The 17,163-nt window shown below is 40.2% G+C and overlaps 1 protein-coding gene across 9 annotated transcripts in view; it reads left to right on the top strand.

The window, feature by feature from the left end:
- The first annotated feature begins 473 nt into the window (after positions 1-473).
- Positions 474-17,163, top strand: part of IDE (insulin degrading enzyme) — a 66,261-nt gene continuing 49,571 nt past the window's right edge. For 2 of the 9 annotated variants that reach the window (XM_075717569.1, XM_075717567.1), the window contains exons 1-5: positions 783-846; positions 10,909-11,093; positions 13,417-13,624; positions 14,426-14,595; positions 16,016-16,138. In XM_075717569.1, coding sequence (XP_075573684.1) covers positions 10,934-11,093; positions 13,417-13,624; positions 14,426-14,595; positions 16,016-16,138 — 661 coding nt within the window. In that variant the 5' untranslated portion in view covers positions 783-846; positions 10,909-10,933. The other 7 variants (XM_075717561.1, XM_075717560.1, XM_075717565.1 and 4 more) reach the window with 6 other exon arrangements.

Raw genomic sequence — 17,163 nt, 5'->3', positions numbered from 1 at the left:
GCGGCGGGCCCGCTCCCGGAGAGCTCCCACGGGGGAGCTCCCAGGGGGAGGGAAGCCTTTGCCACCCGCTGCACCGGGCGATCCGAAATCTCTGCCACGCAGGACGGCACCGCACACGCTCTACTCAAATTACGAGGCGTCTCATTACCTTTTGTCTTGGCTGCCGCCGGCAGGGACGCGGAGCCCGGCACCACGAAGCGGGCGGGCCGCTCCCTCCGCGCCGGGCCGCCACACGGTGCCTTCGCGGGCGCAACCCAGCGCCGCGGCGGCGGGGTCGCCCCGGTGCCCTCTCCCGCCGCGGCCCTGTCCGCCTGCGCCGGACGCTGCTCCCCGGCCCCCCGCCCCCGCCGCGACGAGTGTCGCCCCGGCTCCCCGCCCAGCCACCCACCCCCTCTGCCGCCGCCGCCTCCGCCTCCTCCCAGAGGCCCCCCTGCCCCCTCCCCAGCCGCAGCCGCGGCCCTCCCGGCAGCAGAGGCAGCCTCCCGCACCCCCAGGTACGGGCCCCGCTAGGCCCGGCGCGGTGGCGGCGGCCCCGCCGGGCGAGGAGGGCGGACGGGACCCCGAGGGCGCCGGGGAGGGATTGGCCAGGCGGCGAGGGGAGGCGGGCGGAGAAGATGGCGCCGCCGCCGGTCGCGGCGCCGGGGAGCGGCGCGTGCTGAGGCGAGCGGAGCCGGGCCGGGGCGGGCGGCGGCGGCGGCGGGGAGAGGCCGGGCGCTGGCGGCGGGGCCGGGATATGCGGCAGCGGCTGCTTCCTGTGCTGAGCCGGGCGCTGCTGGGCTTAGCGCGCCCCTGGGCCGCCCCGGCCTCCCGCTTTTTCCCTCAGTGCCGGCGGCGCGGCTTCCTCGGGTACGGTGCGTGTGCGGCGGGGGCCGGGGCGGGGCAGGCCACCGGGTGCCGGCACCGTGTGCCGGGCCGTGAGCTCGGAGATCCGCTCCCGTCCCCCGCTGTGTTGTGTAAGAGGTGGCGGCGCGGCCGGGGCGGGGGCACTTTGTGCGGCCAGGGGAGCGCCCGCCCTGCCCTGAGGGCGGCCCCGGGTCTGTGGGAGCCGGGGGAACTCGGGCCGCGCCCGCGGAAACGCGGGGCTGGCGGCGAAGCTCGGGGTGGGGGGAGCTGGGGGCGGCGGGCCCGTGTGTGCCCGGGAGGCCTCCGTCCTGCCCTGCCCTGCCCTGCCCGCCCCCGGCAGGGCCCGGTGTGCGGCGCGGCTGGCGCGCTCCCGTGCCTCCGGTGCACCGGCGTTGGCAAAGCAGCCTTGGTCATCGGCCCGGCGGCCATGGCGCGCCTTTAGTTGCCCGGTGGGCTTGCTTTGTTGCGTTTTTCCCCCCTCCCCTCAAAAAAAAAAAAGCTGGAATTTTCATGTTTCTTAACTTGGCCGGTCTTCCTAAGCCATACATGTTAAAAAACAACGTTTGCATTCTTTAAAAAGAAACTGCTGTCAGAGTTACTCGAAGTTGATGGGAGCGGCCTCTTCAGTTTGCGACGGGCTGTCTCGTAGTGGGGCTTGGTTTTGCGTGCGTGTGTTACCGGTTGCGGTGGAGACAGTAAGTAACCTCGGCGGAGGGAGGAGCGGCCGGGAGGCTTGGCATGGCTCACTTCAGGGGCAAATTAAACTGCGTAACTACTCGGCAAAGTTTTTCCAGGAAGGCAGCTGGGTAAGGGGAAGAGGCTAAGTTGTCTTCTTTCTTTCTTTAGCACTGTATGTTATCTTAATAGCAAAACCTATATTTAACACTGCGAAAGTAAGAGACGTCGAAAGTAGCATGTTTTGGGGGGAAAAAAGTGAGTTATGATGACTCATGCTGTCAGTGCTCGTGTGTCAGAATTCGGATGCACTGTTGTTGTTCGTAATTGCTACTTACGCTTCAGTATTCTGAAGGTAATCCACAGTGCATATTTGGAGCCAATGCTTTTCTCAGGAGAAATCCTGTTGTGTTTTCATACTGCCTACAACCATGATTTAATCATCCGTTTAATTGTGAATTAGGATTTACATAAATACTAATGAAATGAGAGCAGGCATAGTGCTTTCACGTGATGATTTTTTTTTAAGATGGCGAACATGTGAAAATTAAGAATCTTTTTTCAATTACGTGTTCCCTGTTTCCAGTTCTGAATTTTGTTCATACTTTCACCTGTTTTTCAGCTTTAACTTTTCCTTCTCATGTAATTTTTAACCTTCATCTGCACATCAAGTAGCAAGGTCATTTCTCAGTTAAGCTTATCTCCTCCTTTTCATCTCATGTGCAGCATTGAAATTATCTATTCTAGCTGGGAAGTCCCTAGAAGGGTTCATATTTGCATGTTTGTATGCTTTTTTGCTCCCTTTCTCCTTTCTGTCTTCAGTTGCTTGTAAGGCTGTGGCTTAATCCCTTAGACGAAAGGGTACCTTTGGGAATTTGTGTCAAGGATATAACTAACTTTGCACATGAATAGAAAAGTAGTTCTGTATCCTGTTAGGTCCAGAAGAAAGAGAGAAGGGACAGGAAGTTCATTACCTCCAGTGTTTCGTGAACTGGAAGGTGTTAGGCTCCTAGCTAGGGGTCATTGCAGGTTACTGCAGAAGTAATTTACTAAAAATACTGTCAGACCATTTGGGAGATCACGTGTTGGGTTGATATGTTTGATATTTTAATTCTATTGTATTAGATGCTTTCATAATAATTTTGATATATTGATCTTTTAACAAGATAGGAATCAAAAAGTTTGTAATAAAAAAAGTCTGTAGAGGAATTGATTTAAGCAGTTTTGTTTCTAGTTATGTATTTGTATATGCGTGGTCTGTCAATGAGCATCTTTATGTTCTCAGCTTTTATGATGTCCGTAAGTTGATAAAACATGCTTATGAGATAGCACTGTATATATGTAATACAATTTTTGATGGAGCTTGTTTGAAGGTTGCTTCACTATAGCTTTCTATTTAAATCTGACCTTCTGCAACTTGTTTTTAGAATGAGTCAGAACTATAGCTTGCTTGAACAATTGACATGGAAAAATATGCTGTGGAGTCGAGTTTACTTACAGCGTTAACAGTAGAACTAGAATTGAATTGTCCAAAAATAATAAAAACTAAAACATAAAATGGGTAAAGAGGCAGGACTTCCTTTGTTGAAACACACCGCTGACTCTTGCAAACAGCTCGTTGTTATAGGTCTGTTAGTTATGTCAAAGCTCAAGTGTTAGATAAGCAATTGCTTTTAATGTGGGATTACGTACTTTTCATGATTCAGAATCCTGAAGTTCTTTCTGGTTTTGTTGCTAGATCAGATTTTCTTGCCAGTTCTCTCATCTTTCTGTGTATTTCTTGTTGTTATGCAGTATAACTAAAGTTTTAGTCTCATCTTGGTTTTTTTTTAATTCAGACCTCACAAGTTTTTCTTTTTGAGGGTATGAGACAGATGGTAGCATAAAGTGTTAAGTGAGTTGGCTTTACAAAGAGTCTCGGGCAATCTGATGTGCGACTTCCAGATAAAATGTGTGAAATACACATCAAAATACAGTTAGAACAAAGCACAGAGGTCTCTCCTGTAGCATTCAGTTTTACGTTCCCTAGTGTGTGCAGGGCCATGCGCTAGACGCCACTGCGCTGCACTGTGGTTGTGACCCAAGCCCTACAGCTGTAGGGTGGTGGAAGAAAAATGTCAGGGAGGTAGGCAGAGAGAATGAGAACCACTGGCTTGCAAGTATTTGATGCGTAAAGCAACTAATGGAATTAATGAGTACATTTCTGAAGAAAATGAGTAAAATACACTTTCAAGCAGCTGGTCATGTAACGCAGAACCTAGTCTTATCAGTCTTGCTCTTAGCACATAATTTGAGACTGGTGATAATAAAGATGCAAGCCAAAATACTATGCCAGATTTGTGAAATCACTCTGAAGATCCTATATCATCATATCATCTAAACATTAAGACCAGATAATTTTACTTAAATTTAAAAAAGAACCAATCTTTCAAATAAGGAAAGGCTTCAAAACCCTTTTGGAATGTGCCTGTTTTTCAGTAGTCTTGTAAAAAATTGAAGCAAAGAAGTGCTAGGGAAAGATTAATTTCAGTTGTTTTCTATTTCTGGTGAACCTGGATAAAACTTGTTTACCTTGAAGCATGTGTTTTGATGAATTGTTTGGGGCAATTTTTGAAGAGAGAGGAAAAGTAAGCTGAAGTGATTTAGACATTTTTAAAAACTTTTTATCTTTTATTACTATGTCTGAAATCAGTTTGTATAAAATCCTGCCTTTTTGTTTGACTTTTTTACCCAGTGCTTTGGAAACTGTGCAATGGTCAAGTTAAGGAATGTAGTTTTAGGGCAGTATATTAGCTTTATGGTGTCTTGATTGTATATCCCATCCTGTTTGACCAACACAAGACTGTTGAAAACACACATCATTTTACTACTCAGGCCAGTTACTCAGCTGGGGCCTGATCTTACATGTGAAGCTACCAGGGCCCTTGTTTTTGCCAGGTTCACACGTGGTATTGTCTCATTAATGATACTGGTAATTCCTGTACTGGTAACGTCCTGTTTCTGCTGTCACGTTGGCAGTGACATCTGTGGCAGACCAAGTTTTATTGCTGTGATCTAGAAGCTGTAGAAGCTGGACGCTTCTGGGAATGAGCGCAAGGTAGGCGTCTGCCCTGTCCGCCATCATTAGGAGGGAATTTTCCGAGTCAGTTACAGACTTGGCAAAACGCTGCAGACAGAGGTTCTGAAAATGCTTTAATTGTAGTGAGACTTCAGAATTTCTTCAAAATGAACTGCATAACAAAACCTTATAAATATTCATAATCTTCGCACTTGCCTGATTTGGCATGATTAGTTGTTCTTAATAACTTGGTAGCACTGATTAAATCATTGTGGGTCTTTGTAGTTGGAGCTTTTGTGTATGAAGTAATATGCTGAATTCCTGATGAATTTAAAAGTGATAAAACACATTAACATTTTGAGCAGTTTATCTACTTATGCAGTCTATCTGCCTGTGTATGCAATCAGATTTATTTAGATCAGCATCAGGAATGTGTTGGGATCTTATACATTCTCTAGCTTCGTGACAAGTAAATTCACAGAAGATTGCTGCTTTATGGATGTTGAATAATGTGTACTGTTTTAATCTCTAAATGTGTAAAAGAAGGATTGGTAGGTTTGTCTACTGATGAACCTTTAACCTGAAAGAGGATAGCCTCCTGAAATATCCTTTATGGTAATGGTCACCTGAGTTGATGTAAATTTTTTTTTTTTTGAGATTACTCTTTCTCTGCTCCATGTTTTTTTTTTTTATTACATTCTTGGTAACAGAACTTAGTAAAAACATTTGTCTGATTTTTAGGAAAAAACCTGTACTGCCTACAGTTTAGTCTCTAAAAAATAACTTTTAATTATAGCATACAAGTGATTTGAGAAGTTAAGAGAGGAGGTAGATTGTTGGTTGACTTACTGGTAACATCACTGTTACACATACAAGGATGTCACAATGCCATCGAATTCTACTGCTGTTGTGAGGAGAGGTAGGTGCAAGAGACAAAAAGGAGGGGTGAAGACCTGTGCGAGAATGCAGATTTGTTTTATTGTTGCAAAGCCATGAGCTTGCAACTGAAGAATTTCATGGACTCCTCCAGAGTGCTCACTTCAGTGCTATCATCCCTGTAAGAGAGGTGAGAAAACTGTGGCTGGTAGTTCTGCAGCACTGGGCCTCCTGCCGAAGCACGCAGCACTTCTTTCACTTCAGACACTGGCAGCTGAAGAAATCTTTGTGCAAGTTACTAAGAGCTGTAAACCAAGATGGATTAGTAAATAATACAGAGACCATGTTATCAATGGTAGCTCGCTTGCAGGACAGAGCAGAGAGGTTTTGGCTCAACAAAGGTTTCACCTCACTCTGGTAAATGGTAGGCAATTAAGTTTGGAATTAAAAAAAAACTAAAAAGAAATGTATATAAATAAAATACAGAACTTGGAACAGGTGCAAAATGTGAGATTACACATTACTGTGGTCTTTGTATAGTTTCAAAGACAGTTAGAACTTGAATAACAACTGTATTGCAGTCAGCATAGTGTATCAAGTGTATTTAAAAGGCAGATGAAACATGAGTTGAAAACAAGGAGCAATTCAGATCCTAGTATATACAAGTGTAAACTTAAAGTGAGTATGTTGCAACACCCACAGGTGTGTCCATAGAAGTAGTTTGGGTTCAGTTGCATAAAAGCTTCAAGCAAACCCAAAATTTTGAGGCAGCTGGTATAAATTGAAAGCAAGTATCAAAATCTGCTGAGCTGGTAACTGTTTGTTGCCATTCATCTGGTTACTTCAAGCTGGTTAGTGTTTATAGCCATTCATCTGGCTCAGACCTATGTACCAGCATTTGACTTAAATATGTGCAGTCTGTCATGGCAAAAAAAAAAAAATCTTAAAAAGTGCTTTGGAGTTTGTGCTTTGGGGGTCATATTTTTATTAGCTAGTTACATTCTTGCGTTGAAGTAACCCTCAGGAGTTTCTGTTAATTGGTTTTCAAATATGGTCCTTTAATTGTTCAAACGTTGAACTAAGATTTGACTACACTGGCTCATTTTTAATTAAAGTAAGTTTACTAAAATAACTTTGAAAGATTAAAATAGTTAGGCAGAATCATATATCACTTAATCCCACTCTGTAATACTCTGTCTGCGGGTGGAACCTGGTGTCCCCAGAGAGCCTCGCTGGTTCCAAGGGACTGTCTGCCTGGAAATCATTACGAAAATGGGGCCTCAAAGAACGGAATATAATTTTACTTCAAAGTGCTATAGCTTAGAATTCAGTGTCTGTTTTAACTGATACTTTTCTTGTACAAGTGAAGGAATTTTGATGAGGAGGAAGAATGTTTAATATTTCCCAGTCATTGACTAGGGACACAGGTCTCAGTTCAAACATCCCCGTTCTTGTCTCTTTTTCTTTCTAGCTCTGTTATCTGCCCACCTGTAATTTTTGAGCCAGTGGAAGAATTCCAAGCGCTACAGTAATGCTTTGTATTTGTTCCTGCTGTCTTTGCTTTATTTGGTCTCTCTCTGTTGCTTCTGTTTTGTGAAAGTAGTATGACAATATTTCTTTTAATGACGTTTTTGTTAGGATATTAGCTCTGCAATAAACATAGTATCTAGTTTGTGGATGAATTTCTTTGCTACTGACCATCAGGATGCAATGCTCACTGTAATGACAGCATAGCAAGTAGATACAGCACATGTACTTCAGGACAGCATCTGAACGCAACTTTAGGAATTAAGCTACTTCTCAAAAAACTAGAAATAAAGAATTTTTTCTGTTTCCATTACTTTTTTCCTATGGTCAAAAGCAGTTCTATTGTCAAAAAGTGGTTTGTAGTGTTTTAGGATTCTTGTGTGAAAGAATGGAACATGATATTATTATAAAGCAATTGCACTTAGAGAACTTAAAAGTTGCACAGAAAAACAGTCATATGAGGGAATGTTTAATATTACACCTTACCGTTTACTCCTTAAGAAACAGGCATTGTATAAATACTCTATCTTCAGTGAAATTTTCTTTTCTAGCTATTGTATTGTAGTAACATAGCACCAGGAGGAATGGTACTTAAATAGGAAAGTATTGGTCTTGTTCTTTTGACGCATTGCCTTCCAGGAATATTGCATAGTTGGAACTGCTCTTGCTTTTATATGAGTTGTCTGATAGTACAATTTACTGTGCAGGGAAATAACTGGGTTAATCATGCAAACCCATTTGAAGTTGAAGAGAGTGTTGTATTCATAATGCCCATTGAAATAACAATGAAGACAGAGATGCAAGTTTAAGTCCTTGGTTTGAAGGCTTAATTACTGATTTTGACCTTTTGAAAACTGTAGTTTTTTCCTGTACTGAAATTTGACTACCAAGCTGGAGGTAGCCTATGAAGGAGGCGGAAGTAGGGAATAATAAAATGAAGTGGAGGTATACAACTTCACAAGACATCAATTGAAATCTCATAAGATTTCACAGAAGCTGTGTAGTTTGATGAATCACGTTGGAAAGATGAGTCATCTGAACAAAGAGTAAAGTTCTGTGACTTAATGATGTGGTATAGAAATAACAAGGAGATATCAGATGACAAGGAAATGTATAACACTTAAGAAAAAATTTGAGAAGTTTGTAGTATATATGCATCATACAATAAGCAACTAGCATCTTAATGAGATGGAATATTTTAGCTAAAAACCAAGAGACAGGTGTTCCTTAGCAGAGGTGAAATCAGGAGATTCAGAGATCTCCTTGCCTCTCCTACATACTTACATTTGTCAATCCAATAAATTGTGTGCAAGTGAAATACAATTAACAGTTTAGTTACTGATTTTCATTTATGAAAATTAGTACCTATTCTCACTTCATAAATTTCACACAGTGTCTTAAGATCAGTAGAGTATTTCTACTTAGGACTCTGAACTTTGAACAAGGAGGCATTTTTTTAAATCATAGGCATGGATTATATCATTGCTGTTGATGCAGCGAAACATAGATGTTGCCATACTTGGAGTACTCTTTGTTTTTGAATGGTATCTGCATTTTTTCAGAGGAAAGAAGCCCATAGATATTCCAAGCAGGATTAGCCTGAGTACAGGGTTAAACTAGCGGATAAATGACAGGTTTAAATGAGAGTGTAGACAGTTAAATTTGAATTCATCATTTCAGTTACTATTTAGTGATTACATTTGACTGCACTTTTTTTTAAGTAATGCATAGTATGAGAACCATTTTTTACTAGTGGAAGTGTTTCCTTCTAAAATGCATTGAGCTGCACATTTTAAAACGTTACTTCATATTGTTTATGTCTCTTACTTAGAGACATTCAGATTCTGATTATTCATTGATGCTTCCTATACTCACGGCTTCTATTTTTTTATTTGGATTATAATTCCTGTTTGTAATTTTGCTTTGTTTCATATAAGGGTGCAGTATAACTTAAGTCTATTTGAAAGTTCCAAAGTAATCTTTTTACTTCTTTCAAAAGTATTCAAAGATCTAATGCTTACTTTACTGCTTTTTTTTTTTAACAATAATATCTTCTCCAGTTTACATACGTGTCTCCTTCCTCAAGAATAAATCCAGTCTTATACAAACTTTCACTCTGCTGCAGGTAAAATCTTAATTTTCTGTTTGTGAAACACTGTTTTTCACTGATTCTTCTGTAGACATTATGTTCATAAACTTTCTATCCTTAATGTGCTTTTAATAATGAGTTCTATATCAGCCTCATTTATAATATATAACACCAACACTGATGACTGTGCATCTGCTGGCTTCAAGTTGGCTGTTGTTTTTATACCACAGAATCATAGAATAACATGCATAAATGGGAAGGAGATAATCCAGAGGGACAGTAGTTCGCAGAACTGCTTCCCATTTTGAGAATGATACAGCATTTTAGGAAGGAGATTTTATTATCCGACTCCCTTTTTCATTTGTGATTTTAAACTGTAAATAAAATACATAATCAGATTTTCTTTTCCAAAGTTTTTTGTTTTGTATGTGGTAACATTGAGTGTGCAGTTGATGTGCTAGCTAGAGAGTTAGTTAAAATGTCATGACTGAAGACCTGAAACAGTAAGTGTGTTGAGAGCTGTGCAGTCCTTCATGTTCCACATCCCGTATGGTCTTAAAGCTTGTGTGCAGTCTTAAAACTGGGATGAAGTTTCTTGAACTGTACAACCTGAAAATGGAAAAGTAAATACTGTGAAACTCCTTGTTAGCTATTTGATACTGACAGGACCATACAAAATTTCTCACGCCTCTGTGTATGTGTTGTGGTAAGGAGTTAGACTCGTTTTCTTTGTAAGTGAAATTAGTTCAGCAATGACTAATGAAGCTCATGTAGAAAGTGACTTGGCAATATGGCAAGCAACATTTCACCACAGGGTTAAAGATTGAGTTTGGTTGGTACTATATATTTACAATAGACCCCATTCTAAAACCCTTCCCGTAAAACAGGGTGAGAATTCAGTGGCTGTTACATACAGGAATGCACCATATGCTTGGCTCAGAGCATAGCTCTCTGATTTCCCGTTTCTGGGGTTTGCTTATTTTGTGTGTGTGTGTGGTTTGTTTGGGGTTTTTTTGTGTTGGTGTTTTTTTCAGGGTTTTGTTTTTTTTTTTTCAACATGCAGCCAAGTGGTTCCATTCTACCTCCCCAAATATCCAAGTCTGAATGTCTCACCTTTTCACTTGGCATTTACAAAAATCGAATAACCAGAGTTTATAATTTCAGAATCAGGCTTAGTTTCTTAGCATTTCAAAACTGTGCCATTAAAGAAGCATGTCTCGTAGCACGTCTGTTCAACTAATAGTAGAAGTTTAAACATGTGACACAGTCTGTTCCTTTTTATCATGGCAATTCTGCAGTGTGTTTGTATTTTTATGTCAGTAATGCAAATGGTGTCACCCTTTCTTGCTTGAGTGTACAAATCCGGTGGTTTATTAGTAAAATTTTCTTTATCTGACAGTTGCAAAGTTACAATATTCATAATATAACCACCAGTTCAGACACATGAAATACTTTTCTGAAGCCTGAAAGTATACTTGAGATAGCAATGTATGCTTCATTTAATTTCATTTTTATTATAATTGAATAAGGGGATGATATTTCTTTACTAAGTTATTTTTTTAACTACCGTTAATATGAAACTTGAAACATTCAATTACGAGATCTACAATTTTATCATGTTGCTTGGTCTTCAGGTTTTGGGGTTTTTTTTTGTGTGTTTGTTTTGTTTTAACAGCAGTATCTCTCAGGATCTGAACTATACTTTTAGGCAAGTTCTGCGAGTTTTGCACAGAACTAAATTCCTTGTTGTGAGTATTGCCCGGTATTCTCCAATGTAATATTAAAATATTAGCAGGGCTTGAGTAAAAATAGTAACTGAAATTTATTCTGTTTTTTTAAGGTTTCAGAAAGAGACAAACAACAAAATGAACAATCCAGCTATTAAGAGAATAACAAATGAAATTATCAAATCACCTGAGGATAAACGAGAATATCGTGGACTGGAATTGGCAAATGGCATTAAAGCTCTTCTCATTAGTGACCCCACCACAGATAAGTCTTCAGCAGCACTTGATGTACACATAGGTATTTAATGCATTTTGTGTTCATTATGTCATTAATAAAAGTGCTTTAAGTTTTGGTATCTTAATTGCAAATAAACTGACAGGAGTGGTATCCAGTTGGCAGCCTAGCCTTGTATTGTAATTTAGAGTTTGTTTAATTCTTTGACACATCAAGTTGAAAATAATTAGAGCTAATTAAATTCTCTTACTGTACTCTGTGTTTACTCAAGTGTAGCTCAGTCAGTAGAAAGACTTCTTTTAACTATTAAGTTTTGTGTTATGAAAGATCTTTTGTAAGCAAAAAAGGGGCGGGTGTGAGTGCAATTATTTCAGACAGCTCCATCTGTCATGTCAGACTTTTATTTTTTTCATGTTAAGTTGTTGATGTGTAGAGGTGAGAAAATGCTGTAGTGCTGGAGGAGTTGGAGAGGCACTCCCTAACTTCAGTGATGCTTAAGTGTGCAAACAGAAATACTGGACATAGAAGGGGAAGGCAGTTATTTTGACTCTTTGGAATAATGAAAGCCTTTTCTTATATCTGAGGTATTTTTCAAGTTTGTGTAGTTTCTCAGTTGCTTGGAAGGTATGATGCACGCACACGTTACCTAAGCATCCTTACTCATTACCTAAGCATCCTGTTGCTATGTTTGTAGTTGGGAGCTCTTGCTGCTGTTGGTGTTAGGACAGAAGTAGTAGAGTAACTTTGAAAACTGCTGGGCTTTTTTATTATGGAGATGACTGTCACAAATCATTTTCTAGTTCAGAGGATCCCAAATGTGGTTTTGTTCGATACTGTGACAGTAATGGCCAACTGCAGCATCCAGTTCCTGCACATGTACTGGAGATGTATCTGTTGCCTTCATCTCTACTCTCCCATTGCACATCATTGCACACTCCAAAGCAGGGTTGCCAGATTCAAACTTCCACATTTAGAATCATAGAATCGTTTAGGTTGGAAAAGACCTTTAAGATCATCCAGTCCAACCATTAACCTACACTACCAAGTCCACACTAAACCAATCAAGGGTAGACTAGACTAAACCATGTCCTGAAGTGCCACATCTACCCGTTTTTTGAACACTTCCAGGGATGGTGACTCCACCACCTCTCTGGGCAGCCTGTTCCAATGCTTGACTACCCTTTCCGTGAAGAAACTTTTTCTAATATCCAAGCTAAACCTCCCCTGGCGCAGCTTAAGCCCATTTCCTCTTGTCCTATTGCTAACTACATGGGAGAAGAGCCCAACACCCACCTCACTACTACCTCCTTTCAGGTAGTTGTAGAGAGCAATAAGGTCTCCCCTCAGCCTCCTCTTCTCCAGGCTAAACAACCCCAGTTCCCTCAGCCGCTCCTCATAAGGCCTGTGCTCCAGACCCTTCACCAGCTTCGTTGCCCTTCTCTGGACACGCTCCAGCACCTCAATGTCTTTCTTGTATTGAGGGGCCCAAAACTGGACGCAGTATTCCAGGTGCGGCCTCACCAGTGCCGAGTACAGGGGGACAATCACCTCCCTGCTCCTGCTGGCCACCCTATTCCTCATACAAGCCAGGATGCTGTTGGCCTTCTTGGCCACCTGGGCACACTGCTGGCTCATGTTCAGCCGGCTATCTACCAACACCTCCAGGTCCTTTTCGGCCAGGCAGCTTTCCAGCCACTTTTCCCCAAGCCTGTAGCATTGCATGGGGTTGTTGTGACCCAAGTGCAGGACCCGGCACTTGGCCTTGTTAAACCTCATACAGCTGGCCTCGGCCCATCGGTCCAGCCTGTCCAGGTCCCTCTGCAGGGCCATCCTACCCTCGAGCAGATCGACACTCCCACCCAACTTGGTGTCATCTGCACATTTCTGGCTTCCATTCTTGCACATCATTACTGTCTTTTAATCTGTCTGCCTTCACACCTACTAGCTGGTCATCAATAGCTGCTTGTGTTCAGGCACTTACAGGTTATCACTCATCCTATAAACTACAGGATAAATATGTCCTTAATTGCTGCTGTTTAACACAGTGCAGTTATTAACGTCAAGGTATAGAATTCAGAACATTGTGATCTGCTAGGTCTTTACAGATTATGAGTCATGGACTTCAGTTGAAAAATTGTCTCTATAAGGCAATGCAGGCAGATCTGGAGAGACAATTTGAGACACTAATTGGTTCAGTTACTCATTCTAAATTCTTTTTTTTTTAAAGATTGAGTTTAGTTGACTATAGCTGCACAAGTGTCTACTTACATCTACAGAACTGATATAATTGCCTGAGGCAACATACTGTAATAGAAAGCACTTTAAAAGACGTAACTTTTTAGTGTTGCTTTTTATGAATGGTTACATGAAATTTTTCCTCCTGTAGGATCCTTGTCTGATCCCCCCAACATTGCTGGGCTTAGTCATTTTTGTGAGCATATGCTGTTCCTGGGAACCAAGAAATATCCAAAAGAGAATGAGTACAGCCAATTTCTTAGTGAGCATGCCGGGAGCTCAAATGCTTTCACGAGTGGAGAACATACCAATTATTACTTTGATGTGTCACATGAACACCTAGAAGGTGCACTAGACAGGTAAACTCATTTTTTTATATTTAATTTTTTGTTATATAGGTGCTATTTGAAATTGTGTAAAAGGTTTTTTTGATAGTTTCATCATTATGATATTAAAGAAAGGGTTGAGAGCACTATCTTTTATTAAAACTGATACCAGTTATTTTTCAGTTCAAAAGTTTTGCTCAGATTTTTTCAGCTAGCAGAGTTCTTCACTGAGGCTGAATTTTTTAATTTCAAAGGTTGTTTGAATATTTTTGGAAACGTGGGGCACAGAATAGGATCGTGAACTTACGCATTGTGCAAATACTCTGATTGTATAATCAACTACTATGCTTCCCATAGGATCCTTATTTCATTGACATCAAAAGAAGGATGAAGTCTAGAAATATATTAGGATGCCTTTAGTAAAGGCATCTCTGCCTTTTGTGGGAGGGGACAGAAACTGAAAGGTGTGTAGTCAGTGAGTTAGGGTAGATTTTCCCTGTGGTTTTTCCTTGGATGTCTGACAAGACTGATTTGATTTGTCAGATTAAGAGCCTCTTGCAGCTAAACTTCAAACAGTAGAAATTTTCAGTGTATGAATTATGATGCAAGGTCCTTGTAGTACTTTGTGTGATGAATACGTTGTTGTCTGCATTTATAGATAAAGAAATTGAGAAATAAAGATAGTGAATTGGTGTCAAAACTGTTACAGAATTTGTAAGTTCTGCATTAAAAAAATAATATATTCAGCTGTTTTCAGGAAGTACCAAGCTTTATACTTTTCTGTTAGCATTTACATTGAGTACTCTTGACTTGAATTAAAATTTTTCTGTTTAGATTTGCCCAGTTTTTCCTGTGCCCTTTGTTTGATGAAAGCTGCAAAGACAGGGAAGTGAATGCTGTTGATTCTGAGCATGAGAAGAATCTGATGAATGATGCCTGGAGGTTGTTTCAATTGGAGAAGGCTACTGGAAACCCCAATCATCCCTTCAGTAAATTTGGAACAGGTTTGTCAGAATATAATTATCCATCCATTGGAGTTCTGTGTAACATAGATAGAATTATTGTTTATATAAAATTGTTAAAGACAGACTGAAACAATTCCCTTTTTTTCTTCTCCATACATGTTTATTATGGTGCTTTATCACATTTTCCGCATCGTAGACCAAACAGAGCTAGACAAAAACATAGGAGACAGAGTGATCCAAGACTTGCAGTACAGTGATGAAGCATCCTTTATGATTCTGATAATTACTGCAGTGAATGCTGTTTTCCTGTTACTGGATTTGTCATAATTTGGTACTGTTAAGCCTTTGTGCATAACAAAGTGAGTGAACTGTGTTTAAATTGTTGTTAGCCACATCCTCTTTTTGCTAACTAGTATTGCATTAGGACTAGATGACAGTGATTAGGTCAAATCAGAAAGATCAGCAAAGTAGTGTGAAAATTAGTGAGTAAGAAACTTTTCTGCTACATTTTCTTGCCTTATTCTTCCTCCTCATCCCTTGCTCTCTTCTGTACCTGGTCTGGTTGTGGCTTCAGGGAGTTACCGGTCTCAAAGTTAATAGATAGAGTATTTGTTTGCAGTTCTGGTCTGTAGATTCTGTTGACCATTTTGTGTGTCCCTGTAGTAATGGGAAGTGGAGTTGATTAAAATCCAGCGTGTTCTTTGTAGACTCTAATTTTTCTGTTGTTTCAAGTTCTTGCCTTTACTAAGCACGATTTCTGCTTTGACTATAAATGTGGAGTATGTCCTTAGAGCAAATTATTGAAAGCTTGATGTTGATATAAAGATTGCGCTAGTTAACAGGAGGATAACTTAATGGAGAAAGTTTGGTATCTTCTGCTTATGGTCTTATTCAGGGAGAGTTGTAGTTTACTTCCTCTCTAGTCCTGTTCCTCTACTGCAGCAACAGCTCAGCTGTTTGTGTTCAGCAGCTGAACAGTCACGATTTACAAATCATGTTTGTAAATTAGTAATTATTTATTTCATTTAATATACTAGGCTATAATTTGTGGCACACAATGCCACAAATAGTTTCACACAGTGATTCCTATGACAGGAGTGTGTGTACATGGGAGTAAAACCTACTCCAAATGTGCTAAAGAAAAACCTTTTTCTTCTTCTGAATTAGAGCCTGGCCTTACTTGCATTGCTTTGAAATAACCCATTCAAATTAAAAAGATTAATTTGGAAGACTAAAATATCCTCAGTTCTTTAGGAATGTGCAGATTGAGAGTGGAAGTATTTATTGTTTCCAATAAGCTGAGACAGTATTAATCGAGTTTACTTATTATGCATAGTAATTGTTTTTAAAATTACTATGCATCTGGAGAAAAGCAGATTTATTAATTTATATTTTTCTTTTTGATTTGTAAATTCATAAACATCAAGTATTGTTAACTTTTTTTTTTTTTATGTTACAGGGAACAAACTCACTCTGGAAACTAGACCAACCAAAGAAGGAATAGATGTAAGACAAGAGCTTTTGAAGTTCCATTCTACTTATTATTCATCAAACTTAATGGCTATTTGTGTCTTAGGAAGAGGTGAGTTTTGTTTTGTTGGTTGAGTATGACTTTACATGTATTTATGTTTGAAGAAAATGAAGTGTATGCAAGTGTCTGCAAATCTACAGAAAGGACAAAAGTAGAACAAGCTAACCAAACATAACTGTATGTTTAGTGACGTCTCCAAAGCAACTTGCAATGTATAAATTTATGTGTTTATAAGCTTACAGTAGAAAAAATAAACTGAAAATTTTAAACCCATTATCAAGTCACCAGTTGCTGTCATTGCATGTTTGTCTTCTGAAGACTGACACCTGTCTAGTTTCAGATGTTGGGAGAGCTTTTGATACTGTTTTCATATTTTAGACTTCCACTACAAAAACTTCTGTATTATCAAAGGATAAACTTAACCTAACATTTAGGTAAAAAGCCTTTACTTCAGTTTACTTCTGAATTAACTTAACAGAGGTTCCAACTGCTTAAAATCTTCCACAGTCGAGATGATATTTTACACAGGATTGTCAAAAGCTTAATAACAGTGTGTTGAAAACTGCTTTCTGAAAATATGCTGGCAGACTGGTATTTGTATGATGTTTTACAGTAATACTTGGATGGTGAGTATGGATGGAATAAAATTAATTAGCAAAGTGAAATCTTCCTTTACAGCTACTTCTTTACAGGATGCTGAGTATGGAGCTGATGAACAAAATGTACCTGTTTAATTTCAATTATAGCATATACATGAATCGTTTTTTCTTGTAGATTTTTAAGGTGGCCAAACACGATGAGGATTATACTTCTTAACTGAATCCAAGTTTTGTGCATATACTCACTACTGAATCAGTTCCAGGTGCCCTAATTCCTTTCAATTCAATTTACTATTATATCTCACCTGCTGTAACATCACATATTGATTAGAATGTGGTGAAAGGTTTTTCCCCTCCCACCACCACTGTTGCAAGCTGAAGAGTAAAATGTATTGGAATTTTTTTTTTAAAGGTGGGGTATCAGATGTGTTACTAGTAGGTATGTAGGTAATACCACAAGGGCTTAATGTATGTCAT

Source organism: Pelecanus crispus, chromosome 10 (assembly GCF_030463565.1).
Source record: "Pelecanus crispus isolate bPelCri1 chromosome 10, bPelCri1.pri, whole genome shotgun sequence".
NCBI classification, from domain to species: domain Eukaryota; kingdom Metazoa; phylum Chordata; class Aves; order Pelecaniformes; family Pelecanidae; genus Pelecanus; species Pelecanus crispus.
Note: the sequence above shows the minus strand (reverse complement) of the source record. Positions and strands in the feature narration are given on the sequence as shown.